This window comes from Alexandromys fortis, unplaced genomic scaffold (genome assembly GCF_014885135.2).
Source record: "Alexandromys fortis isolate MF-2015 unplaced genomic scaffold, M_Fortis_MF-2015_v1.1 scaffold_27, whole genome shotgun sequence".
Taxonomy (NCBI): Eukaryota; Metazoa; Chordata; class Mammalia; order Rodentia; family Cricetidae; genus Alexandromys; species Alexandromys fortis.
The window spans coordinates 9193204-9221147 of NW_026067952.1; the positions used below are offsets into that span (position 1 = coordinate 9193204).

General features: G+C 53.6%; 1 protein-coding gene across 1 annotated transcript; it reads left to right on the forward strand.

Moving 5' to 3' along the window:
• The first annotated feature begins 379 nt into the window (after nt 1–379).
• Nucleotides 380–27944, forward strand: Tgm2 (transglutaminase 2). Its single transcript, XM_050150880.1, has 13 exons — nt 380–521; nt 3448–3627; nt 7791–8033; nt 12494–12612; nt 14235–14363; nt 15237–15414; nt 17449–17584; nt 18178–18281; nt 19448–19690; nt 21191–21460; nt 25350–25510; nt 26447–26583; nt 27394–27944. Exons 1-11 carry the CDS (start codon nt 512–514, stop codon nt 25457–25459), a joined length of 1722 nt encoding a protein of 573 aa, XP_050006837.1. The 5' UTR covers nt 380–511; the 3' UTR covers nt 25460–25510; nt 26447–26583; nt 27394–27944.

Sequence of the window (27944 nt, forward strand, 5' to 3'; positions counted from 1 at the left end):
GGGGACTAGGAATGGAACTCTATGTCTATATGCTTGGTTTTGTGTGTGTGCTCTGTGTGCGTATGTGTGGCGTGTTCATGTGTGTCTATAGTGTGTGAGTGTATGTGGTGCATGTGCACGTGCTCATATGCATGTGGTGTGTACGTGTGTATCTGTGTGTGCGATATAAGTGGTGTGTGGTATGTGTACGTATGTGTGTGTGGAGGGCTGCGTGTTCTTGGCCACTGGTTTATCTGTCCTGTAAATCGTATCTGTGTGTTCCGTGTTCAGTGGCCCTGGTCTGATTTGGGTGTAGATCGCGAGTTCTGTTCCAAAGTTGCCTGTGTCCGGCAGGGGGCGCCCCTGGCCCTCTTGGTCTCTGAACTGACTGCCCCGAGTGTCCGCCCCGCCCCACCCGGGCCCGCCCGGCCACGGGCTATAAGTTCGCGCCGGGCGGCTGGCCCGCAGCACCGAGCTGGTGGTCCACGCCCGAGTGTCCTGTCGCGTCCTAGCTGTCTCCGCTAACCTAGCCATGGCCGAGGGTGAGTGTCTGCGCCGCGTAGGGAGGTGGGGTCGGGACCAGGCAGGGCAGGCTCCAAGTCCCGCAGAGGGGAACAACAGGTGGGCCGGTAGGAGGGAACCTTGCTGGCCTTAAGTTGTGGGCTCAGTTCCCCCAACCCCAGGGCACAGCTCTTAGCCCTACCCCTGAATGAGGTGAAAATGCTACCGGAATGTGTACCTGGAAGGGCAAGGTACCTTTCCCTGACTACTGAGATCTGCATCCCTACTGTGTGCCAGGTACAGGGAAGCTGGCTGAAAGGTTGCACCCCTTGGTGAGGTGCAGCCTTCCTGGCTAATTCTGTGGCCTCAAGTCGAAGGGGCATTCCAGCATTTGGTTGAGCACCGCTGAAGTCAGTCCTGTTCACTGAGGTCGCTTTGAGCCTTCCTGTACTCCAAGCCCAGACCTTGACTGTTGGAAGCTCCATGTCCCGGCTGTAGGTTAGGGACAATAGTGCCAGCCTTGATGTGCCCAGGAGGACTGAGAAGAGAGGAAAGGGTCCAGGGTTCTGCTCATTTTCTGCCCGCCTCCTTTGTGTGGCATGTGCTCTTACATGTTTGTAGGAGGCACACGGGCACACATGGGTCAGGACTGGTACGATGGAGGATCTTCCTAACTGTCTGACCAGAATCCCAGGTGACCATTGAGTCAAGTCCACTCAGGGATGGCCTCTGCCTGCACTGTGACCCCAAGGAAGGGACCCGGGGCAAGGGGAGAGGGGACACGAAGAGGGACCCAAAACATGTAGACAGCAAAGTTCCAGAGGACTAGCCCTACTATGTGGCCTTGGTCACTCCCTTCTCTGGAACCCCAACAGGCTGGGTGATAGGTCACCTAAGGGGCTGCTTACCCCAAGGCAGTTTTCCATCCCTATTTCCAAAAGTTGGGGGACCTGGAAGATGGCCTAGACCTTGGGGCTTCCTCCAGCAGGGTCCCACTGGGTCAGAAGACATAAGGCCTTGAGTTCTGAGATCCTGAGCTATCTGCTGCACCCTCAGCCTGTGGGTGGGGTCCTACACCCTGTCTCCCCAGGCTGGGAGGTAGTTACCCCCAGGGTCTCTAGAGAGACAGCCTCTTTCCCACCTGCCCTAGCCTTCCATGGTTGAGGATTTTGTTTGTCTGTCCTGCCTCAACAGCAGAGCCATTAACTTCTCTACATGGTGAGGTCATTACCAGGGCCACCTTTGAACCTGCTCCAAACCAAAGTAGTCACCTGCTGTGAGACCAGGACCACCCAGCATTTCATCTGAGGTGGTTCCCAGAGCACTTCCCGGACATTTCCTTCCCGGCACAGCAGGAGGTCCGACACCTGGGCTGGATGACCTGGGGGGGGGGACATCCACTCCCTGGGCTTCCACTGAACCACAGGTCCTCCACTGCCCTCCCCACCCCACCCCCGTCAACTCTGAGAGCGTTGTGTCCACTCCCGACCTGAATGAATCCTCAGTCCTGACCATGAGCTTGCTCCGCTCCCGCTTCTCCCCCCCCCCCCGCCCGTCCCCCCTGTCCCCACCACCACCACCTGTGCTTGCCCAGGTCCTCAGCTCCCTCTGGAACAGAAAACTAGAACTTCAGCTCCTCAAACCTCTCCTGGGCTGGGTCCTCTCGTAACTTCCTAGCCCCTTTGGAGGGGTTGGAGAAGGAGGCACAGAGAGGAAGGGACACTTGTCTGGGATCACAGAGCAGCACAGTGGAAGAAAATGTAGGTGTGTCATACGCGCCAAGTGTCATTTTAAAACCTTTCATTCTGGAGGCGACTGGTCATCTGTAAAGCCGAGAGGATAGTGCGGTGCAATAAATTCCTCTGCTCTCACTATCCAACCCGCTCCTGCGTCCGGCCCCTCTGCTGTGCTTGGGGAGAAAAATCTCATGTCGTATCAGCCATGAGTCTGTCAACACATGCCATCAAAAATAAGGACTCTGCTTCACAGTAGACAAGTCAGCAGAATCCCCTGAGGTCTCCGATCCATTAGCGATTCAATTCCCGGCTGTCTCCTGGGCAGAGGGAATGTTTTAAAGTCTTCTTGTAAAAAGCCCCGCACGTGGCAATGGGCAGAACCACGCTTAGTTTCTCATTATGGGGCCTCCCTTCAAGCTTTTTGGTTTGTTGTTGTTTGCTTTTTTGTTTGTTCTTTCTTGCAGTTGAGGTGTTAGGGGAAACAGATCCTTTGCTGGAGGTCTCCCAGAGCCTGAATTTTGTTGACTGTGCCCTGGTCCTGTCCTTTAGCCTGATCCTTAGTCTATGATATTTCCTGTACATTGAAAATTGGGTCTGAGCCAGACAGGAGGGCACAGGCTGTCTTCAGGCCAGGCTGGGCCAGATAGTGAGACTTTGGGTAACAAAAGGGGAAGGAGAAAGGGAAAGGAATAGAAGTAAGAAGAGGAGGGAAGGGGAGGGGAGGGGGAAGAAGGAGAGGGAAGGGGAGCAGGAAATTATTTGGCTCTGACAGCAAATGCTGAGTAACTTCAATAGATCCCACTAAAGCCCACTTGGAGGTTATGACTATGTGGTAGGCCGTGTGGACCAGGGGCCTGTGCATCTTCACACAATCAGTTTACTTAATGTTTGCTGTGGCCCTGTGAGGTCCCGGAAACCAAGGCCCAGAAACTTTGAATTGCTGGCAATCCCATGACTGGGGCACAGCACAGGTCCCTTCTGCTGCAAGCATGACCTTGTGATTAGAACACTGGAGACACTTAGCCTTGTCAAATTCCTGTGACCATGGGAAGCTGTGGGGTTGAATGGGTCAGGGCTGTGCCTTACAGAGGTGAGAGAATGTCACCAGGGTCTAAAGAAGGTCATGGGGGGTGCTGAGGCCCCATATGTAGGTAGTAGGATTGTATCACTGATGACCACAGCCCCCTGAGAGATGCCATGGCGGCTCATGCCCCTTTTTCATTCTCTGTAGAGCTGATCCTGGAGAGGTGTGACTTGGAGATACAGGCCAACGGCCGTGACCATCACACGACTGACCTGTGCCACGAGAAGCTGGTCCTGCGGCGTGGCCAGCGCTTCCGGCTGACGCTGTATTTTGAGGGCCGCGGCTATGAGTCCAGCGTGGACAACCTTACCTTTAGTGCTGTGACTGGTGGGTACCTTGGATCTCCTCTGTGTCCTGCTCCTGGTGGGGACGGAACAAATAAATTCCACCTCTTTTCAAAGCCTTTCCCATCCTCTGAGGATCTCAGCTGTCATTAGCGCCATTTCACAGATGAGGAACTGAGGCCCAGAATAGAAGAGGGAGTGGCTGCATCGGGCCACTATCCACAGCTTTCTGCCTTGGAGGTTCATCACAATCCTATAGGTGACTTTTCTGTCCCACCAGCCAGTTCCCAAATAACCACGCAGAGACTTTTATTAGTTATTAACAATGAGAGTAGTGCATTTTCATAGTGTACAAAAGGATTATTCCACAGCGTGAGGCAGCGTAATGTTTACCACCCTCAACAACCTTCCTGTCTCTTCTCACCAGGGCTTTCTAGAACCCACCAGACCTCCGGGATCTGGCTTAAACCAGCTCTGGGTAGTGGCGAAAGGGGCCTTCTAGAGGAAGGGTGGACTGCTGGCCTGCGGTGACGTATAACAAGACCCTCAGGCTCTCTGAGACTGATTTCATCAGCAGTCACCCTGGAGGGTTAAGTAAGATGGCCCGGGAAATGCCTAGATATTAATGGCTTCTTGCCTCATTCCAGAGGATTCTGGGATAGGCAAAGAGTGCTGGACCCTGTCCACCCTGTTCCCAGTCTCTCTGGTTGACCATTCCTAGGAAACTGGCCTTGAATGCCAAATCAGTTGTCTGACTTCTGGTAGGAACCACTCCCTCGGGGTCAGTAAGGGGTCACCTGACTGGGACTCTGGCCCAAGGGTGAGAAAGGCCAGCTTTCTTCCATCTTTGGGGGCAGAAAGAGTGGCAGGCAGGACTTGTCAACCCAGCCCAGCTGAGGCCCTTTCTATCTGAGGGCTGTTTGATAAGCTTATCTCGGGGTTCACAGGCTGCCAGGATATCCCCTCCATCCCTTCCTCCTCCCTCCTCATCCACAGATGGAGCTATTACCCAGGGACACCCCACCCCAGCACCTGTAGGGCTCTTTCTACCCACCAAAGGGTCCTAGCCAGTCCCTGGCCTTCCAGGCCCTGCAGAGCAGAAGGGCAGCGCTATGCGGTTGTACAGAGCTGGATCATGCTTGGGAAGGTGGTGCACATAGTGGGGTAGTCCACATGCCCACGCTCATGCCATGCTAATGCCTCCAGGGTGGAACCATAATGGGCTCCCATTTTGCAGACAGGGAGCCTGAGGTAAGGCTAGACGGCCAAGTCACTCCCTCAGTGGTTAGATGCACAGCAGGCTTCAGTCCCTGACCCAGCTGTGAGTTGAGGCTCTCTGTCATTTAACCCCGTGTCCACCTGCATGGCCTCGATGTACTCCTTGGTGACAGGGGTGACCGGTGAGCTGTCAGCCTGAGTAGACTGTGAGCACCCACATATCTTCTCCTCCGTCTCCATGGTCTGGGAGCAGAACAGAGGTACTTAGCATCCCGAAGTCAGTGCTGGGAGGTACACTGACCTCCTGAACCCTGCAGCTAATCTCTGTTCGCCAGTCCCCATGGGTCACTTCCATCTGTAGGCAGTCGTGGCTTCCCTGTCCACTATCCAAGACCCTCCCGGGTGCCGGGGATGCCTGAGGGACAATACCAGGAAGCCAGGCTCCTACCTCCAGGCCAGGCTTGAGTCAGTGCCCAGCCCAAGCCTGGCTGGGGACCTCCTTATCCAGCAGAGCCCTCTAGTTTATGTTCAGCCTGTCCTACCACTTCAGGGAAACTGAGGCCCAGAAAAGGGAGAGAGAGAGTCAAGCCACTCAGCGAAGGGGTGTGTGGTCCCACCTCAACTATTTTCCTTAGGCAGTTTGGGGTCTGGTGGGCTCTGCAGCAGTCTCAGGCCACAGTGGACAAACAGCCCTTGTTAAAGGACCAAACACTCCCCTTTTGGAGGGTGGAGGCAGGAGATGAAGCCAGCTCAAGCGGGGAGAAGGGAACAGTTGTGAGGCTCACTGAAGGTGTTACCCTGGAAGCTATACTTGCCCCAGCCCAGGCTGTCACCATGGTCTGGACAGTGCCAAGACCCCTTGGGTCTCTAGAGTTACATGGGTCTAAAGTGGATCTCATGGCACTCTCAACTGCACCAAGACTATCTTGTAGAACCCCAGCCAGGAACTTTGCGAAGAGAGCTATGGAAGCAGTGGTGGGAAGCACAGGACAGTGTGTCCCGGCAAGCCCTCCTGGAAGAAAGGTGTGTGTGTGTGTGTGTGTGTGTGTGTGTACATACACAAGTACATGTGTGACTGTTCCCGGATAGAGAGGTGGGATGCGTGTTTCCTGCCCAGCCCTAGGGATGGTATGTCAACAGAGACAGTGGCAGTGGGACCTGACCCAGGCAGGTTACCAGAGTGACCAGATAATTGATCATCCAAACAGGGACATTTCTGAGAAGGGAAGGGCGATGGTTGGGGTTGCACTGGGGCCGCAAGCGTAATTCTGACTGACCTGCCCCACCCACTCCTAACCACCTGACTCCCTTTGCCTCAGTTTCCACATCTGTGAAGTCATTTCATTGTGCTAAAAGTTATCTGTCTTGTGTTGCGGTCCTCTGAGCCTGCTATCTGGCCTGAGAACTCAGATCCTCGTGTCTTTTTCAGAGGGAACATGTCTGTGGACAGTCCCTGCTCCAAATGCTTTCCATGCGCCCTCACTGAACCCACCAGCTGTGCTAGGACACAGGGCGCGAATAATAGGCCATAGTAACTGTTTACTGAGCACCTACTGTGTGCCTGGCTTGCCTTCCTGAAGTTTCTTGGCAACCTTAGGAGGAACGACTTCATTTCATAGATAGAAAAAGGCCCCATGTCACAGATAGTAGAACTCTGGCTTACAGAAACAAAGTCCCTTGCTACAAGGTTACAAGCCAGCCAGTTCCAGACTTGAAGCTGGCCCTTGTGGGGCATGTGGTCCAAGCCTGTTTCTTTGATGAAGATACTATGGGTCAGAGAAGCCTGGGTTCTTGGCTTAGGTTGCACAGTGCTGGGTTGCGGGAGAGGTGGAAACTAAACTCAGAGTAACTCTCTTGAGTCCCAGGCCTAGCTGGCTCTTTCCCAAATGTCAGCTCTGGAAGTCAGGGAGGGTTTGGATGCCTCCACCTCAGCCCCTGGCACCCAGACAGCCTCTTGAGGCCTGTGTCATGCCTATTAGCTCACGGTTATATTTGGTCCTGGGTGCAGTGGTGCTGGCAGACAGAGAGGAGGGGTGGAGGCTGGGAGGGAGCCCCTCGGTGAGCAGGCCCCAATATTGTCAGCAGTGGATGGCAGAGCCACAGAGAGGGGGTGGAGAAATAAAAATAAACTGCCAGGCTGCCTCCCAGCCAGCCAGAAAGCTCCTCTGTTTCTCGGTTCTCTGCCCAAGGCCGAAGTGACCAGCCCTGCCCACTGTGACTCAGGCCTGCCTGCGTGGGCCAGGCCACCCCTTACCTGGAAGAGGTCTGTGCAGACTGTGACACAGGATCTTTGGAGCCCACCATGAAGCAGCATCTTTGGAAAAGAAGCAGTGTGGTGGTACCAGGGCCTCAAGACCCCAGAAACCCAGGGTCTCCTAAGAGCCCTCCTCTCCAGGCCTCCCTTCTCCACTCTCCAGCCCAGAGTCAGAGCTGTCTATAAGATGCACAGGGCTGTAGGGAAGTGATGACCCTCATGTGCTGCCCATGGGATTTGAACCCATAGCCGGAGGATCCCTGATAGGCTGTTGTCCTCCACCAACCTATAGCCAGGATCTCAAATGTTCAGGTTCTGTCTCGGGAGTATGCAGCTATCTCTGGAGGGGAGCAGCGGTATGCAGGAGAGGGATTCAGAGAGAACTGAGGGTCCCTGGTAATGTCCGCCATCATTCCTGCTTGGTGTCATAGACAGGCAAGCTGGGCCTGTCTAACATCCCCTCTGATCCGAGGTAGATCACCGCAGCTCCCCCAGGCTGTACTGTCCTCTTCCTGGAGACTCTTTCTGCTTGTAGACTCACCATATGCCTATGGCTTTTCAAGTGGGCTCGCAATGCCTACTTGGCCAATGAGAAAACAGAGGTTTAAGGAGGTGGGGCCTCTTGGCAGAGTTCCTCCCGTGGCTGGGGGTGGAACTAAGCCTTGACCCCAGGCCTGGGAGCCTGGACAGTGTCCTGCCAGCTCTTCGCTCACAGCGTCACCTCCCCTCCGCAGGCCCAGTTCCCAGTGAAGAGACCGGGACCAAGGTCCGCTTCCCACTGTCTGATGACGTTGAGGAGGGATCCTGGACAGCCTCAGTGCTGGACCAACAGGACAACGTCCTCGCCCTGCAGCTCTGCACCCCAGCCAATGCCCCGATCGGCCAGTACCGCCTCGGCCTGGAGGCCTCTACTGGCTACCAAGGCTCCAGCTTCGTGCTGGGCCACTTCATCCTGCTCTTCAATGCCTGGTGCCCAGGTGAGCCATTTTCCATCTATGGGGGATAGGGAGTGGCAGGAACCAGTAGAGGAAATGTCAAAGAGGATTGATTGGGCGGGGCCACGGGTCAGCTCCTGTCCAGCCTCAAAATAAGGATTCTTTTGGCATCCCAGTTTATAGACAGGAAGCCAGGTGACTCATCGGTACCAAAGGCTGCAGTCCAGGTCTGGGGCCCATGAGTTCCAACAGCACTAGCAGCTGGGTGTCTGGATCCATTTGACTGATGTCACAGAATCCCATAGACTGGTTATAAATATGGCTGACAGTTCTGGGGATTGGGAGGTACAAGATCAAGACTGTGGGTCACATCCAATGAGGGCCTTCTTATTGTGACCCAGCATGCTGAAAAGTATCACGTGGTGAGAGAGGGAGAGAGGACCAAAGTCTTCTATAGCCACCCTGGAGGTAACTAACCCAGTCCTCTGTTAAGGACAGGACACATTCGTCGGACCTCCCTCCTAACACCACTACCTTGGACTTAAGTTACAAAGCAAGAACGTTGGGGGCACAAGACGGTGTGTGGTTCATGAGTCTCCACTAGGGGAGAGGTGCCCCCAGCTCAAGGCCAGTGCCAGGCGCTGTTCTCGTTCTGTTCACGAGGCCCTGGTTTACACTCATCTAGGTTGCCGTGAGGATGGGAAACTGGGTCGAGTAGGGCTGGTAACCACCTCCTTGCGTAGCTGCCAGGGAAGAAGATGGCAGTTTCCTTGTTGCTCAGACAGGAAACCGAGACTCAGAGGAGTGGTTCTTGGAAGCTCCTTCTGTCGGCAGGGGACAGTGGCAGAGGAGGAAGTGAGAGAGGAGACCTGGGAAAAGCCCAGGCCAGCTTGGGTACTGGGAGGAGGTCAGGCTGGGGCGCACCTCCCCAGCCTCAGTTTCCCCATCTCAGTTGTTTGCTCCTTGCTCTGACACGGTGAGGCAGGAGGGGACTCTCAGGCGGTAAAGCCTGGGAATTCAGTGGCCTTCCAGGCTAGCCCCCCTCCCCCCCACACACACACAGTGTCTGGCCTCTCTGCTGTTAGGCAACTCTTTTCTTCTCTATTTTGGGAAATTTTATGACATACTTGATCGGAGGCTTTTAAAATTCCTCTGTTGTGCCTACTTTGACTTGTCTAATTCTAACAGATGTCAGAAAAAAACTTTTTTTTTAAAAAAAAAATTTAGAGGCAGCATCTCATATAATTTAGGTTAGCTAGCCTCCAACTAACTGTAACTGAGGATGACCTTGAACTTCCGATCCTCCTGCTTCCACACCCATTTAAGAATGACCACTCTGTTTTGTGGGGCTGGAGAGATGACTCTGTGGCTAAAAGCACTGGCTACTTGTCCAAAGGATCAGGGTTTGAACCCCAGCACCCACATAGTGGGTAACAGCCATCTGTAACTCCAGTTCCAGGAGATCCGATGTCCTCTTCTGACACCCTTGGTGGTGTGCACACATATATGCCAGCAAAACACCCATACACTCATACACACATACACATGCACACACACACTCACATGTACACAATGCTCTCTCTCACACACACGCATGCTTTCTCTCACACACACATGCACACTTGCATACACACACTCGATCTCTCACACACACACTCACATGTACACAATGCTCTCTCTCTCACACGCACACACACATGCTTTCTCTCACACACACATGCACACTTGCATACACACACTCGATCGCTCACACACACACTCACATGTACACAATGCTCTCCCACACATACACACACACGCTTTCTCTCACACATGCATACACAAACACTCGATCACACAAACACACACTCTCTCTCTCTCACACACACACATACACACTACACTGGGGACTCTGTTGTCTGCTGGCTTAGGTCAGTATAAGCTCTGTCCATACACAGAATTGCTATATCCAAGATGTCCTCTATCAAACATGAAAGGTCGGGCCTGATATTGCAGACTGAGACAGGAGGATTGTGAGTTCAAGGCCAGACTGGGCAACTTGGTGAGACCCTGTCTCAAAAAGAGAGGGCTGGGGATGTAGCTCAGTGGCCGAGTGCTTGCTTAGCATGCTTGGAGGCCTGGGTCCAATCAGCTAAAATCTGGTTTCTCCTACAGCCGTCTTCAGACCTGTGCACAGTGCTCTGAACACAGCTGCCCAGTCTTTCCAAGAGTCCAAATGCCTTGGTCCTTGCCAACATGGACTGCATCTGCCCAGTGCCCTGCTAATGGCCTTGAGGTCATCCCCAATGGCATGTGGGGTATCTTACAGAGCACACAATACAATGATTTTTTTGGAACAGAGGTGACTTTGCTGAGACAAACTGCCATTTGTTTGGGTGGAGGATGATCCCTTGCCAACCCACAGGGCAGGGAGAGGGCAGCTCCCGGGGATGTCCCCCTTCCTCTGGCTCCGCCTCACCCTGTCCTGAGGGTTGGATTGGGTCCTGGCCAAGCAGTACAATGAGTGACTAAGGTGACCCACATTGCAGGGTCTGGAGGAGACAGGAAGTTGGGCTCGGGTGGGGACAGCTGTAGGGGGAAGTTTCGAGAATGGATGGGAAAGGGCTGGTTCTGCCGGGAAATGGGTTCCCCTGCCCTGGATCTAAGGCCACAGGATGGTGCCGGCGTGCGTATGGCTTCATGTCCCCAGAGCATTCTCAACGTCACCAGAAGTCAGAGCTATGATCCCAATACCATATGTGATAACCACACTCCATGCGGCAACCCTGAATTTCGCTTTCTCTTTTACTCCCCTCCTTCACTCTGCACGGTGGTGCTTAGTAATGGAAAACTAAGACCCCCTCCCCCGACCCCTGCCCCAGCTCCAGAGCCAGAGAGCAGTGTGCCCAGGGTGCCATCGCACTCACGAGGTGCTGGGCACTGCACAGGTCTACCTGGTGGTCTAACCTTGCCTTGTAGTAGCCCCCGGGACCCTTTCTCCAGCAGGTTCAGCAGGGACTGGAGTCTGCCATTCTTTTAGACACCATGAAGATATTTTAATTTCTTTTTTTAAAAAAAAAAGGGGCAGTGCTGGGGTTGCACCTAAGCTGATAAGGTGTTAGCATACCGTACATGAAGCCCTAGGTTTGAGACCTAGCACCACAAAAGGTAGGCAAGGCGACTCACACTTCTGATCCCAGTGCTCAAGAGATAGAGACAGGAGGATCAGAAAGGCAAAGTTTTACCTTTAGCTGCATAGAGAGTTTGAAGACAACCTGCGATCCATGAGACCCTGCCTTTGAAAACGTTTGCTGTTTTTGTTGTTTAAGTGAACCGTTTCATTGTGTGATATCAAGACACCAAGCATAGTTGAATTTTCTCAGTGATGGAGGGAGGAATTCAAAGAGAATAGACACCCAGGCTAGGGGTACCAGAGTCATCATGAGGCCCTCCGTTTTTCCTCCCTGCCTCAGTTTCCCTGACATCATAAAGCCAGCCTGACCACTAAGCCTCAGCCTCGCTGGCCCGTCTCTCCTTACTAGTCACGGGGAACCCTGCAACCCATACCTTCTCTGGACCACAGCTTTGGCAGGGGTCCTAGGCTTATGCTGTGACCTTCCAGCCTCCTCGGTCATGTCTCACTGAGCATCCCTGACCAAAGCTGGCCAAGCTCTGTCTCCCTAGGATGGCAGTGACCCTTCTTGATGTCTTTATGGCTCTGGAACCTTCTCCCCAGGGAGTCCTGCACCTTCCTAGACTGGCTTAGGAATCTGTTCCCAGTGCCCCACACCTGCTACACCTTCACTTTCAGGCAACACCAGGAGGTGCTGAGATGGGCTCAAAGGCCCAGGTCATATTGAAAATGAGCATCGGAGCGGGGTGCTGATGCACAGAGTGGTGGCGCATACCGTTAATCCCAGCACTCTGGAGGCAGAGACAGGTGGATCTCTGAGTTCGAGGAAGTCTGGTCTACAGAGCTAGTTCCAGGACAGCTAGGGCCACACAGAGAAGCCCTGTCTTGAGAAACAAAACAACTAGTCCAGCCTCTGCCATCACTTATTCAGATGTTAGCGTTCTCAACTGCGGTGCACACCTGAGCCTCAGTTTCCCCCGTCTTTAACCTTTTTTTTTAAATATATTTATTTATTATGTATACAACTTTCTGCCTCCATGTATACCCAAAGCCAGAGGAGGGCGCCAGATCTCATTACAGATGGTTTGGAGCCACCATGTGGTTGCTGGGAATTGAACTCAGGACCTCTGGAAGAGCAGACGGAGCTCTTAACCACTGAGCCATCTCTCCAGCCCCCCGTCTTTTATCTTAAAGAGAGTAAATGGATTCACGTGTGTTCTGCTTCCATCACAACTCTGGGCATGTTGGGAAGTGGATGTTGGCAGCCTTGTTCTAAACAATTCATTTCTCTAATTGAGAGAGGCTTGGGCTAGGGAGTTAGCTCCCAGCTGCCATGTTGCAGGGCCCCTGACTTGCCAGCTCAAGCTGAGCCCCCTGCTTCTGTCCACAGCGGACGATGTGTACCTAAACTCAGAGGAGGAGCGACGGGAATACGTCCTTGCCCAGCAGGGCTTCATCTACCAGGGCTCTGTCAAGTTCATCAAGAGTGTGCCTTGGAACTTTGGACAGGTAGGACAGCGCCTGCCCCTCACAGTGACCACAAGGCAGCCTGTTTTGGGGGACCTGGGGATTTCAAGATGCGAGGGGGTTACAGAGTCACCAGTCCATCCTCTTAGAATGCAGGGTGACCATATAGCTGCAGGCCCAGAGAGGTCTAAGGCCTGCCTAAAGTCACACAGCAGAGTCAGCACCCATGGGCTCAGGGTGATGGATGAGGAGAGTCTGGGGGGCAATGAAACCAGCTGGGGTTCTCAGAGGAGGAGGTAGTGAAGGACCCTTGATATAGTGATGGCACCCTGCAGGTATTCAGTGTGTGCTCAGCCTGTGCCAGGAAGTGGGTGAGGACCTTGTTGAGACAATAATTCCTAAGGAGAGCCTCTCTCAGAGATACCTGAAAGCAGAAGCGGCCAAGTCACACACCTAGCTTTTGGTAGACAGATCTGGGTGGGGCTGGAGTTTGCCTTCTCACCAGGGGTGCTGATGCTGCTGTCCTGCTCAGAAACAAACAAGTCTACCACATAAGTTACTGAAAGTAATAATCATTCAACCAGGCCATGGCTCCTTACAAATGGAGACCAGCCATGGCAAAGCTGCGGAGTCCCAGCTGGGCTGGACTCAGACAGTGAGCTGGCTAACTATCTGTCCTGCAGGGCCGGTTCTGTAAACCCAGAAACTCATTTCCTTAATTACCCAGCCTCCCAGAAACCTCTCTATCCTGTAGAGAAAACTTAGAAAGCAGAACCATGGCACCGGGCCGCTGGTGCATTGTGGGGTCTCCGAGCTCATCTTGCAGCCTCTGAATCTAAGTCTGATGTTCAGACCCTCCTTGGGTGGAGCGAAGTCCTCCTGTATGCCTCAGGGTCATGCTGACCACAGCTTCCTCTTGAGGGATCATAGCAGCAGAGATCCCTACCCAGCACAGGCAGCCTGGCTGTGGGAGTGAGCCGTGTCTCCGTGACGCATAAACCACAAATCAGTCTCAGCTTCCAGGGCTTTGCGTTCTCTTCTGAGGAACAGGGTCACATCTCTGCTTTGACCTTGGTGGTTCTCCTTTGCCGAGACTTAACAGAGAGGAGGCCTCATTGTCCATGGTGATCGGGGAGGGCTTCTAGAAATAGGAAGCGTTTGAGCTGGGCTTTGAAGAGCAAGTAAGAGTTTGCCATACGAGAGTCTAGCTCTGTGGGGAGAACTCAGAGGTGGGGAAAACTTAAATGCTGTCTGAGAAGGACATAGTGGGTAATGGAACCTCAAGAGGTGAGACGGGAAAGTCCTGGTTGTAAATATCTCCGGGCATCAGGCAGATGACAATAGACAACAACAAGCCCTAGAGGGCTGCTCTGTCGCATAGAACAAGGCTTGATTCAAAACAGCACAAGATGAAGAGCAGAGGAAGGAGAACCCTTGAGGTGCCAGATGGGCATGCCCCTCCCCCTCTTCACACCCATGCCCCCCAGATGTCACACTGCTCCCTCCTCGGCCTTCAGCAGCTGGAGTCCTGGGACCGCCCAGAACCAGCTGGACGCCCATCTACTAGCGAGAGGGAGTGTGGTCCCTGCAGCTGTGGGGTATAGGACAGCTTCCTGCAGAGGCTGGCATCCCAACTTCCTGTTCTATTGTTTGCTTGGACACAGTTTGAAGATGGCATCCTAGAGACCTGCCTGATGCTCCTGGACATGAACCCCAAATTCCTGAAGGACCGTGCCCGGGACTGCTCACGCCGCAAAAGTCCCATCTATGTGGGCCGGGTGGTGAGCCGCATGGTGAGTTTGGGGGTTCCAGCAGGCCGTTCCCTTCTGGGATGATGAGGCCGTGCTCTGTGTTGGGGATAATGAGGACTTGGGTGCAGAGATAAGTCTCAGCAACAGAAGTTTAGAAAGTTTTACACAAACGAGGTTCCCAATGCACTTCAGCCATTCACCCAGCAAATATTGACTAACGGCCACTAATGTCCTGGGCACTAGGGCAGAGCTGGGTCCAAACTGTGTGTAGCCCTAAATCCCATAATACTCTATTCTAGTGGGTGAGAGAAGGCAGACACTAGTGGAAACATGAGGAATGAGTGCACACGCATTGATCAAGATGCGCGGGCTGGGGGGTCAGGGCGAGCGAGTGACCCAGCACAGGGTCTCACCACAGAGCGGGCTGAGGGGCCTCCCTCTGGTGTGGTCCCCAGAGCGCAGGAAAGGATACACAGCCTGTGCTGAAGGCACGAAGAGAGGCTAGAGGAGGGTGAGCAAGGGGAGCGAGTGGGTGCCAGAGCACCCAGAGCCATGGGCTATGGACCAGAGGTTGGATTCTGTTCTGGAAGCAGTGGATTCTTGAGAGACATGTGGAGCCAGTGTGGGTGTTTGGGAAACTCAATCACATCATGACCCTGGATTCACAAGGCAGGTTCAGGCCCTGAATCAGATCCTTGCCCATGGCTTTGTTAGGTCTTCCTCTCTGTCTCCTGAGCCCTTGGCTGCACCCCCAGTTATCCCTAACATCCCATCTGGTGCACCATGGCACACTGCATCTCCAACCCTTCCTCCTAGGGTGACCTGACTTTGATCCCTTGCTTTATGCCTACTCCTCCTGACCTACCCTCCTCCCTGACCCAGACTTTGCCTCCCATGATGCTTTCTTGATTGCAGGTCAACTGCAATGATGACCAGGGTGTACTTCTGGGCCGATGGGACAACAATTATGGGGATGGTATCAGTCCCATGGCCTGGATTGGCAGCGTGGACATCCTGCGGCGCTGGAGGGAACATAGCTGTCAGCAAGTGAAGTACGGGCAATGCTGGGTGTTTGCGGCTGTAGCCTGCACAGGTAAGCTGCGGCTGGGTAGCCCATGGGGACACAGGGAGACCTGATGTCAGTGCTGTTTCTGCCCTTAAGATACTGTGTGGCCTGGAGAATGTGGCAACTCGTTAGTCCCTTTCCTGTTTCTCTTTTTCCCATGGATTCCATACGCTAACCCTTTCTCTAGGACCTAAGACCCCTTCCCTCCAAGGGACCTCCTGAAGTCTCCTAGAGAGATCCCATACCCCAGCCTCCCACCTAGGTGCCTTTGTCTCTGGCTATAACCACCTTCCAGATTGGTATGTAAAGAGACAAGGAAACCCTCAGTAAAGTCCACAGCTCAGAGACCCAGGGAGCAATGCTTAGTCTAACTTTCCAGTCTCCAGATGGAATTGGGCCAGAGATTCAGTGTATCCAAGCCTCAGTTTCCCCACATGAGAAATAGAGGCAATAGTGATAAACTGATCACAGGGAGCTCTGAGACAGTGCCACTCAGCTGAGTCTTCAAGCCAAGAACAGTTTGGCCTGGGGTCCAGGGCATCTTGGTGGCCCCTTGGGTATTTTATCAGTGCCCGGCCCTCAGCAGCACCAACCACACTGACGGTTGCCTTGGAGGACGTGTGACACTGGCTGTCCCATAGTACCTGCCAGGGCTGCTCTGGGCACCAGGCAGAAGAGACTGCCACACCCATGTCTTCTCCCAGTCACCACATCCTAGCAAGCTGCTATTATAGGCTCCTCTTCCCCAGTGGAAAGAAGGAAGTGACTAGTCCAAGGTCACACTGCTGGCTCAGGGCATAGTCTGGCCTTGAGCCAGGTAAGCGTGACTCTGGGGAAGCCCCAAGTCCTTAGACTGTGGAGATGAGGTCTTTCGGGACACTGTCCCGGAATCAGGAAGGGTGCTGACTCCATGACATCAGCCAGGCAATCGGAGGCACACTGCATATAGAACAAGGCCAGGGCTTACAGCAGCTTCAGCTGAGGCTGCAGGAACCAGGCAAGAGGTAGCAGGCCACTTCTGTCCCTCCCCCTCCAAACACTTCTGTGTCTCCTAGCCAGAAGCCAGGGCCATCTGGGAAGCTCTTTCACAAGCTAATGTAGGGCAAAGGGCAAAGGCCACACCCAGCCTCCCCCTTCAAAGATTCTAAGTCAAACGAAGATTCTAAATCAAAACGAAGAAAAGTAAGGCACAAGTCTCATGACTAGCTCTCTAGGTGAACTTTTGGTCTGGCTTTATCTCTTAGATTCTTACATTCTTTTTCCCACCCCGGGAACCCATCCCTTTTACAGTAAGGGCTGAGTGTGTCTCAGGGTTACCCTGCTTGCCTAGTGGGTCCAAGGCACTTGCAAAGAAACAAGAGTTGGGGCTGTAGCTCGGTTGGTAGAATACCTTGCATATATGAGACCCTGGTTGGCACCCCACCTCCACATTAATGGGCGTTATAGTGAATGCCCGCAATCTCAGGACACAGGAGATGGCGGCAGGAGGATCAAGAACAGAAATTCAAAGTTCGAGAATTCAAAGTAACCCTTGACTATGCAGTTAGGCCAAGCAGGTTACAAGAGACCCTGTCCCGAAATAAATAAAGTGGGGAGGGGCATTCACAATTCTTGTCCTCCTCTTTGTGTTGAGCCTGTGGAGTTGAGCTTAGCCTACCCCGCAGCACTTAACACCTTGCTCCGCCCCCTGCTGTTCTAGACCAGGTCTGACCTCCCTCACCATCTGCCCTTTGCTCCCAGGGCTGTCATGCCAGAGGGTACTGGAGGTCGGTGTGGCTGGAGTGAGATGTGCAAGGAGGTGACCAGGGCTCAGGGGCCACACCAGAGATTGTATTTCAGAATCATGACAGAGGAACATAGTGGGTATGGGGTGACCAGCCAGGCAGGTGTCATTGCGGGGCAAGAGCTGCTGGTGCACAATCTCACCACATGGTCAGTGGGCCCGCCGTCCGCTGGGGTATAGATGGATGGGCCTGCGGAGGCCCGAGCAGGGTAGCTTTGTCAGGAGCCTCAGCAACATTGTGGGCTCTCTTCTTCACCTCCCCACCGCCCAACCTCCAGTGCTGCGGTGCCTCGGCATCCCCACCAGAGTGGTGACCAACTACTACTCAGCCCACGACCAGAACAGCAACCTGCTCATTGAATACTACCGGGATGAGTTTGGGGAGCTGGAGAGCGGCAAGAGCGAGATGATCTGGTGAGCAGCAGCCTGCTGTGAGGCCGGCAGGGGAAACCTGTGGAGCTTCTTAGGACAGGCTGTATACCAAGAACTGGACCTTGATGGCTGAACAGGGATGGGCAGGGGAACTGGCCTGGAGAAAACTGGGTGGAGGCTGAGAGGCAGGAAGCCCACCATAGCCAGCCCTGCATGGGATGGCAGGAGGAACTGGGAGGGGGTGGGGGTCTGGAATGTGAGTTGGGATCCTGGCTGGCTTCCAGGACTATTCTCAGCTTCAGAGGAGGTGAGGACTGAGCCATCCCTATTAGGCCAGGATTGGAGCAGGGAGCTGGAGCTGAGGTGCTCAAGGGGTAGAGAGGGGCCTGGACCAGGCAGGGAGTGAGGGCAAAGAAGGAGAGGTTAGGCAGCCAGATCTGGAGGAGAAGAAAGGGTTCCGAGATTGTGGAAGGTCAGAGGACAAGAAGGAGTCCCCACTAAAGAACTTGCTACTGAGACAGCTCCAGGGGAGGCCAGAGAGGTGGGTTCAGGGCTTCCGGGTCTCCCATAGGCCGTGATGAGTAGGGTTCCTGGGAGTGACTGGAAAACTGTCCCCGGCCTCTGTCCCCACCTAGGAACTTCCACTGCTGGGTAGAGTCCTGGATGACCAGGCCGGACCTGACGCCGGGCTACGAGGGGTGGCAGGCCATTGACCCCACACCGCAGGAGAAGAGCGAAGGTTAGTGGGGAGAGCATTCCTGAGAGGGGAGCTGGGATGGAGGAGCTGCAGCATGGTGGTGCCGAGATGCCAGCCGGAGGCCAGCAATGACGCGGCAGCACTTCATCTGTGAAATCGGCACACCCCTTGTGCAGGAGGCAAATGCCAACGAGCACAAAGAAAAAGCAAATCCCAAATATGACATTTGTATGTGTGAGACAGACAGACAGCACCAAGGCAAGGTCTGACAAAAGGCATGGAAATCCCCTCGGAATATTTTTTAAATGCACAGAATCCAAGGCATGGGGATACAAAGACTATCAAAGTTCTAGAAAATTCTAGAAAACCCCCTTTATGGCATAGTAACACTTGATCCTTACAGAGCGAGTTCTAGGGCTGGGGCCCATGTATGTGACAGCACCTGCTATCTGGGACAACTGCAAGGTCATGGGGAATGTCTGGTTCTTGTTGTGGCAGTTTGTAACTGCCCCATGCTTCGCTGCTTGATTTTGTCATTAGAGGACAAGCTGCCGAAGTTCTGTAAGATAAAGATGTCATTTTTCTACACCTAAAGTCACTGGACCTTTAGGTTCTATTAGAAGCTGGGCAGGGACTGAAGAGCATCAGTGTTAGGCGGCCTTTTGTGGCCTTGTCCATATCCCAGTGTGACAATCCTGTGTTTTTATTTGCTGTGACAATGTACCATCTCAGGACGTGACAAAATACCCCCACCCATCTCTAGCCCCTAACACATTCTGCATTGGCTGAGGCCAAACTGTCATGGGCACTGATTTCCACTCAATGTACCCAGTTGGTGGGAGTGAGACCTGGCCTTCTGATGCTCTGAAGATGCCTTAAGGCACATCTCTGTTTGTCTTATCAAAGACTGTGGAGCTTCATTCAGAGTAGCTTTACCTTTGTGGTTCGTGGACCATCATCAGGTGGGTGCAGACAGAACTCCACAGTGAAATGCAGCTTGGAGAAGTGACCAACTTGCCCAAGGTCACACAGCTAACAAGAGGCGGAGCTCGGACTTCAGTGCCAACCCCAGATGCATTTTGGGAAAGACCTCCCTGGTCAAAGAGTTGTCTGGTTCTGAGAGCTTTTGCTCACGTGGGGCAATCATGGAGGGGTCAGGTGTCACTCTCTCTATAGCTCTGCCCACTTCTTCCCCTTATCCCAAACAGGAACCTACTGCTGTGGCCCAGTCTCAGTGCGGGCCATCAAGGAGGGTGACCTGAGCACCAAGTACGACGCACCCTTTGTGTTCGCCGAGGTCAATGCTGATGTGGTGGACTGGATCCGGCAGGAAGATGGGTCTGTGCACAAGTCCATCAATCGCTCCTTGATCGTGGGGCAGAAGATCAGCACAAAGAGCGTGGGCCGTGACGAGCGGGAGGACATCACCCACACCTACAAGTACCCAGAAGGTAGGTGTCCGCACTCTCAGAGCCTTTAACCTAGCCGTGCAGATGAGCAGCTAATTTTACTAGCCCGTCAGCCTTGTTATACATGTGTACATCTCTAGCTCCCCGAGACTAGGCTTACAGACATGCGCTACCGTCGTGCCTGGTTCTTACAAGGGTGCCAAGGATCTGAAATGAGCTGACCCATGCCCCCACCTTTGTCCCCCTGGTTTATAAGTCTCATTTTTCATTGATCTGAGTCTCAATAAAACTGGAGGGCATAGCTGCTAAGTAGGAGAGACATGGATCTCAGGAGGGAAAGTGGTATGTCTATGTTGTTTTACGGTACTAATGGGGTGCATTGGGGCAGGGTCTTTAGCTGTACACAGACCATGGTTACAGTGTATCCGTGCCAGAAGAACTTGCAGTCCAGGGAGGCCATGAGGTGCATTCCTAGAAACCTGACAGTAACAGGTTCAATCTCACCCGGAAGGCAGCATCTTTTTCTCGCTACTGGAGAATCAGTAAGGAAAAGGCTTTGCAAGACTGGGTGCACCCACCAGCCCACTCAGTACCAAGTCTCACTGTGTGCCAGCCTCTGTGACACTAACGGAGCTGACTGAGATATTGTAATCCTTGCACTGCCTGGCCCTCGCTAAGTCCAGGGCTGCCTGGGGTTAGTACTGTATGGACATGCTCTAGCTGGAAAGGAGAACACAGAAGAAAACATGCTTCCTCTGGCCTTCAGAAGGTTCAGGGCTGGTAGAGCGATAGAAAAACAGGTGTGGAGCTGGAGGGGTGGCTTTGCTGCTCTTACAAGAACATGGCTTGGTTCCCAGCACCTCCAAAGTGCCAGCACCCACACACACAGTGGCTTACAAACATTGGTAACTCCAGTTTCATGGAATCCTACCACCCCCACCCCCGGCCTCCATGGGCACCAGACATGCATGTGGTTTACATACATATATGCAGATAAGCACCCATACACATGCAATAAATCTTTAAAAAATGAAGAATAGATATGTACCCAATAACACGGGGAAGAAAAAGAAAGGGAACACAGGGGAGAGGTGAGTGGAACACAAAGGAAGACTCAGTGAGGAAGAGGAGGGAAGGGCAGTCAGGCGGAGTAGTCCCGGTCCAAACAAACCACTGTGTCCCTGTTTCCTGTGCACCAGCCACTGTCACAACTCTATGTGGCACAGAGACTATATATAGCCTTGATTCTTGATCTGCTGAGGGGTGGGGGGCTGGTAAACACCTGAACGGAAAACAACCGAGGAAGCAGTGGTAAGAAAAGCTTTCTTGGCGGAGGGGTAGCGTAAGGCTAGATCTTGAGGGTAGTATAGGAGTTCAGCTGTGGAGATGAGATACAACCGCCTCCTCCTGGCAGAATCGTAAAGAAGAGGTTGGTTCCCTTGGGCTGCCAGGATCACCCGGACTCTGAAAAGTCAGCTTGCCCTGTCCCAACCCTCTCCCATTGTTGTGGATCAGGTCAGGGTTCTCTTCCCTGTTGTGCAGGGTCGCCCGAGGAGAGAGAAGCCTTCACCAGGGCCAACCACCTGAACAAACTGGCCGAGAAGGAGGAGACTGGGGTGTCCATGCGGATCCGCGTGGGCGAGAGCATGAGCATGGGCAACGACTTTGACGTGTTCGCCCACATCGGCAATGACACCTCAGAGACCCGTGACTGTCGCCTCCTGCTCTGTGCCCGCACCGTCAGCTACAACGGGGTGCTGGGGCCCGAGTGCGGTGTTGAGAACCTCAGCCTGACCCTGGACCCCTACTCTGGTAAGGCTCTGCCTGCCCGGAGCATCCAGTACTTCACGTGTGCATCTCACCTCCCAGACCCTTAACCAGGCATCATGCGGGCCAAGCCCGTGCTAAGCACTTCCTTAGTACCGTGGTGTTTAAGCGTGCGCGTGTGCGTATGCGTGTGCATGCGTGCGTGCAGGCGCGAGTGTGTGCGTGTGTAAGCCAGACGGCACCACAGTGTCATCCCTCAAGTACCATCCACCTTTTTTTGTATATGACAGGCTCTCTCACTGGTCAGCTAGTCCCAGGGATCTGTTTGTCCCTTCTTGCCAGCACTGCCATTACAAGCCAGGCTCCACCCACGCCCCCCCCCCACTGCTCCCACCCCCTACCCCACATCCCCCACTTGGGTTCTGATGCTTGCAAGGCAAGCACTTTGCTAACTGAGTGGTCTCCCTAGCCTCCCAGCATGCTTAATTCTTATAACCAAAAGAGAAGTGGGGGCCGGCATGATGGAGCACTCCTGTAATCCCAGATCTCTGGTGGCTGAGGCAGGAAGATTGAGAATCTGAGGCCAGCCTGGGCCACATAGTGAGACCTTGTCTCAAGAAAAAATAGTGATGTGGAGGGGGGCAGATGTAGATTCCATCCCTGCACCCATTTTCTAGATGAAGAGATGGAGGCACACAGTGGTCAAGCCAGGGGTTCGAGCCTGTCTTGTTTCATGGCATCTTCCCACAACCCTGCTGGCTTTCCCAGCCACTGTGCTCCTCTGCCATAGCCAATTCCCTTCCTCGGTGCTCTCCTAAAATTGTTCTGGACCCTGAGGTCACACGCTGAGCTAGCCCAGTGCCAGGACACAGCCCCGCTCCATAGCCCATTCACCGTTGGCCAGTGTGGACTTCGTGTACTGTTGGACCGTCAACACTTGGTCATGGAGAGCAGTGTGACCTGGAGAAGGGGCGGCCAAGCTGTTACTCTCCGTGCTCCCACTCCTGCCTGCACTCAGAGTGCTTCCGGCTCTTGAGCCAGCACTGTCAAGGCCAGCTTTCCTGGACAGACAGGCCTGTGTTTGGGACCAGCTCTTGACTCCCAGGCCTGGCAAACCCCCTTAGCCCGGGCCAGGGTCCCAGCACTGACACTACAGACGGATGCATTCTGAAGCCAGCTGGACCTGCGGGGCGTTTGCCTCTGCCACCTTCACAGTACACGATGTACAGACTGGCCAGGTGACCACGCCCATCACCTGATGTGCAGCTTCGGGGACTCAGTGTAGATGTGGAGTCACTGTGGCCAGGACCTGGTGCCACGCTTCTGCTTCAGTATGAGACCCAGGGCGACTGAGAGGCTGGGTCTTTCGTTACCCCTAGGGTGACAAGAGGCAGTATCAGCTCAGGGTATCTCTGCAGCCCTTGATGGCATGGCAAGAACACAAGTGACCCCTCTCTGACTGGATCCCAAGTAAAGGGCAGGGCTTCATCACCATGGCTATGTAAGGTAGCCTGGATACCCATATTCTAGTTGCCACCACCTGTGCTGTTGCCCTGGGCAGTTCTCTTCCCATTTAGGCCACAGGCTCCCATTTTGAGGCCCTGAAGGCGGTACCACTCACTTGAGCCTTCTATGAGCTACCCTGAGGGAGGCAGTGATGAACCCCAGCCAAGACCTTACTCCCAGCTGCGGGATCACCTCTGCCCCACAGATAACATCAGAGCGCCTGCATTGTGTTACAGGAGCTCCGGCTGGGCCCACAGTACAGTTGAGGATGTTCTGCCTGCCAGGAATCCATGAGGGACAGCCCAGGGAACAGGGAGGACAGGGTAGGGGTTCTGTGTGCCGGGCTCTGGCTGGAAGGCACAGCTAGTCCAACATGGCCTGTGGGGGCTTCCAAATCCAAGGAGCACCTGGCCGATTCTTCTCCCTTTTTGGCAGTTGCTGACGCTTATTGCTCTTTGATGATATGATCTGGGGACTTCCATGTGCTAATGGACAGGAAACCAGGCCCAGGACAGTTGAATGGAGTCCAGTTGTCCCAGCCTGGCTGCAGCCCAGTTGCTCTCCCCCTCCTCCACCCTGCTCTCTCTCTCTTTCCTCAGCCACCAGTAGGTCAAGAAAGCAGTCCGTGTGCCACACTGACCATCCCCAGGGGGCCTTCTAGAACAGGGCATAGTGTCCAAGGGAGGACTGAGGCTGACAACATTTAGTTTCTCCTCCCAGCAAGTATTTGGCCCGAGGCTAAGGACCGGTCACTGATCTGTGAACACTGGCTCTCCAGGACCTGCCCTGGCCTGGCCTTCTGGCAAAGCCAACAACTATGGCCACATCTTCCTAATGTCCAGTGTTTCCTCTTTCTATTTTGCCCCCAGGGTTGAGCTGTTCATTCCACATTTTTGTCCTCATGGGCACAGAGCTTGGATCCCCAATCATGTCATTGGGCCGGAATAGGTCCCTCTGGGGACGATGCACCTGGGAAGGCCACCCACTGCCTAGCTTTCTAAAGCCTGCACCACCCGCTGCTTGAGCCAACCATAAGCAGGCCACTGACCCCCAGCTTTGTCAATCCTCCAGCTGACCCGAGCAGCCATCCCCTGGTAGGAGCTGAGCCGTGCTAATTTGTCCTTGGCTTCCCAGGCCTAGCGAGTCCCTCATTATCAATTAGCCCTGACCCCCATGACGTGAATGTTCTGCCAGAGTGCAGTAAGCAAGACTTTGTTGGCTTGTATTTATATTTATTGTGGTGTTAGTTTGCTATAAATAATGTTGAAGATCTTCTCTTAGCAAAAGATGATAGTAACGATGGTGGTGATGGTGGTGATTATGATCATGATGGTGATTATGGTGGTAGTGGTGATTGTGGTGATGATGATCATGATGGTGATTATGGGTGGTGGTGGTGGTGGTGGTGATTATGATCATGATGGTGATTATAGTGGTGGTGGTGATGATGATAGTGGGGGTGATAGTGATGATGGTGATGATGATGGTGGTGGTGATGATGGTGGTAATGATGAAGATAGTGATGATGATGGTGGTGGTGGTAGTGCTGATGCTGCTGATGGGGATAGTAGTGATGATGAATTGATAGCAAAAGGGATTTATTTGCTCAGGGTCTCAGTAGATGAGGAGACAGAATGGGTTGTGCAAGCAGTAGATCCCAGCTCTGGGCTCCTTTCTCCAAACCTTCCTGTGTCCTACAGAATCCTATTGCCCCCAGGCCTCCATTTTCTTGCCAGAAAAAAAAAATGAGATTAAGCCCACCCTCAGTCCCTTGGTTGTGTGCCATTGTTAACGTCAGAGCTCTACCCTGTATATGCTAGTGACCCTGGAACAGACAGGGTGGTCATCTTCCTGGGCTCACACAGCCAATTGGTGAGTGCTTCCTGGCAGAGGCATGTCTTCATCTGTAAAATGGGTCAAGGCTGTGGGCCCAGTGGGGAGTGAGTTCATCTTCAGGGGACAGGTGATGCTTGGGCTCTGGTTCAGGTGCCTGGGTGGCATGTTCAGCTGTGTGATGATGCATGACAATACCATTTTACTTGCCCAAGCCTTGGTTTCCTTGAGTGTAAGCCAGGTGATGATCCAAACACAACCACACTTGGGTTGTCAAGAAGGTAAAATGGGAGGCATTGGGAGAGGCATGGTGCCTCCCTGTCCCATTCTGGAAACCCTTCCTAGTCTCCTAAGTACCCATACTGCCCAGATACTATTAATAGGTCCCAGAAGGTGGACACTTGCTGTGTCATCAGCTAGAAGGAACAGAGGCAAACTGGGAATACAATTCAGTGACGGAGTGCTTGCCTGGCGTGCATGAGACAGACTCTGGGTTCTATCCCGGTGTGGTGGTGCATGTCTGTAATCGCGGCAGTTGGTTGGCTCCAGCCCTCACAACTCACATATCACATCGCCCCTCTCTCCCTCATCGCAGAGAATAGCATCCCCCTTCGCATCCTCTACGAGAAATACAATGAGTACCTGACAGAATCAAACCTCATCAAGGTGCGGGGTCTTCTTGTCGAGCCAGCTTCCAACAGCTAAGTGCTGGCTGAGAGAGACATCTACCTGGAGAATCCGGAAATCAAGATCCGGGTAAGGAGCAGACAGGGCCCCAGAACAGTCCCGGGTTAGGGAGAAGGCAGCCTGCATCCATGCATACGCCCACTTCCAGGCAGCCTGGAGCCTTTCTGTGTTTCAGGATCCTTGTAAAAGCAGAGTATCATAAAGATAAGAGAATGCAGGACTGGAGCTTCTGGGAAGGACTTCTAGAGTCCTGGGGTCATGGGACTGTTGGGAATCTAAGACCCAGGTATCCTTAAAACATAAGTGTACCCACCTTGGTGATACTGCTGGGGCCAGAGAAGGGTGACAAGCATGGTGACCCAGGCTTGTGCCTGGGTGGTGCCAAAGGTGCTAATTCACCCTTTGAGCCCCAGTTCACTCCTCTGTGGGACCCAGTCAATGCTGGCACTTAGATGCTGTGAGAATCCCAGTAAGGCCACAGGAAATATCTAGGGTGTGCCCTGCATGTTTGGAGACTTACTTGGTAAAAGCCGACTGTGCCATCACCGCCACCTTCCTCCAAGCCCTCTTCTGAGGTACCCCTGAGTTCCAGATGAGTTGCACTAGAGTACCTTGTAGTCATGGGCCAGGGTCTGCCGAGTGCTACACACCTTAGCTCACCTGTTCTGAAGAACTGGCAACTTTTGCAGAGCTCAGAGAGGGTCCAGTATCACACAGTAGAGAAGAGCAGGGTCAGTAAGCTTCAGTCCTGATCTCTCAACTTCAAATTCTGGGAAGCAGGAGACCCTTCACACACCCCCGGGTTCATGGGGGAGCCTCAGTAAAGCCCCCCGAAAGAGACCTGGGAGCAGCTATCATCTGGGTTCTGCAGATAGGAAACCGGCACCAAGATTTCTTCTGGGAGTGTCAGAGCTGAGAGCAGCTTCATTTAGCAAACATTGGGACAAATTCCGTAAGCATCCAGCCTGACTCCCTTGCCCTAACCTTCATCTGTTTCCTTTCCAGATGTTGGGGGAGCCCAAACAGAACCGCAAACTGGTGGCTGAGGTGTCCCTGAGGAACCCACTCTCAGAGTCCCTGAATGACTGCGTCTTCACTGTGGAGGGGGCTGGCCTGACCAAGGAGCATAAGTCTGTGGAAGTGTAAGTGCTGGGAACTCAAGTCTCAGAGGGGAGGAGGCTGGAGGAGCCAGGAGGCAAGGCCCTTGGACCCAGCCCAGCCTGTAGCCCACTCCACTCATCTGCTCACCTGCGTCCCACCCACCCTAAACCCCAAGCCAGAGTACCCACAGGCAGCCTTTCAAATCTCACAGTGTGCCGACTGCCGGCCACACCAGCACACACCTGACCTGAGACACATCGGTCACAGTGTACCGTCTCCAGAGTCCTCACAGAACTCGATGCCCGCACATATGTCTATGTGTAAATGCACACGCACATGCTGTTTTTCTTTTCCGGTGCCATGTAACTCACACAGTCAAAACAAGTCAAGTGCACGCACAATACACACACACAATGCACACGATGTATTATCTCTCCTGAAGCCACTGAGCATGTCTGTGTTACCCCTCCCCCACCAACCACTGCCAGCACATGGGGCACATCTGTTCACCACATATGATTGCCCATTGACAAGCAACATTCTTGCGCATGCCTATAGATACTTGTGCACGCATGAACATATACTTATTGTCTCAAACACACCCAAACTTGTGTACACACTCAAAGGCATGCACACATGAGCACACACACACCACTCTAGGAGGTGTGGAACTCCTTACCGACTCTGTAGGTCCTGCAGAGGCCATAGGCAGGACCTGTCATGATTTCTGGCCTTAGTCTTAGTCTTCACTGAGGCTCTGGCCTAAGTCTCGTGTGTCTTCACTGGTGCCCCACGCTTCACGTGGCAGCCAGGCCTGTCTCCTCACTCTCTTTCTTTCTTTCTTTCTTCAGCTCAGACCCTGTGCCAGCAGGAGAAGTGGTCAAGGTGAGGGTCGACCTGTTCCCGACTGAAGTTGGCCTCCACAAGCTGGTGGTGAACTTCCAGTGTGACAAGCTGAAGTCTGTGAAGGGTTACCGGAACGTCATCATTGGCCCCGCCTAAGGGACCCCTTTACCCAGCTCCACCCCACCTGCTGCCAACCCTCAACTCAACCTGGTCTTAATCCCGAGATAATGAGCAACTTCACCCCTTCAGGCTGACATGGCTGCCTGGGGCTCTTTGGGAGGAAATGTACTCCTAATCCATCCCATTCCTCTGGTCTTGTTCCCCATCTGTCCCCTTAGCTGTGAGGAATGTTCTGTGCCAACACAGTCGGAACCCTGGCCTTGGCAGACCAGAGCCAGGGGAAGAGGAGAGCCATTGCCAGCACCCTGTGTTGTTTGGACTGTCCCTAGATCCTCAGAGCAAGCACAAAGGGATGGCGAGTCCACTGGCTCAATGAAGGAACCCAGCTGCCCTGGCCATTGGTCTCTCACCCCCAGCCCCCCCCCCCCAAAGGGAA

What these genes read in the sequence shown, in the direction of transcription:
- Tgm2 (XM_050150880.1), top strand. An exon ending in TGCGGCTGTAGCCTGCACAG is followed by an intron (nt 15,415 to 17,448) that starts GTAAGCTGCGGC and finishes CCCAACCTCCAG; the next exon opens with TGCTGCGGTGCCTCGGCATC. An exon ending in ACCGCAGGAGAAGAGCGAAG is followed by an intron (nt 18,282 to 19,447) that starts GTTAGTGGGGAG and finishes TATCCCAAACAG; the next exon opens with GAACCTACTGCTGTGGCCCA.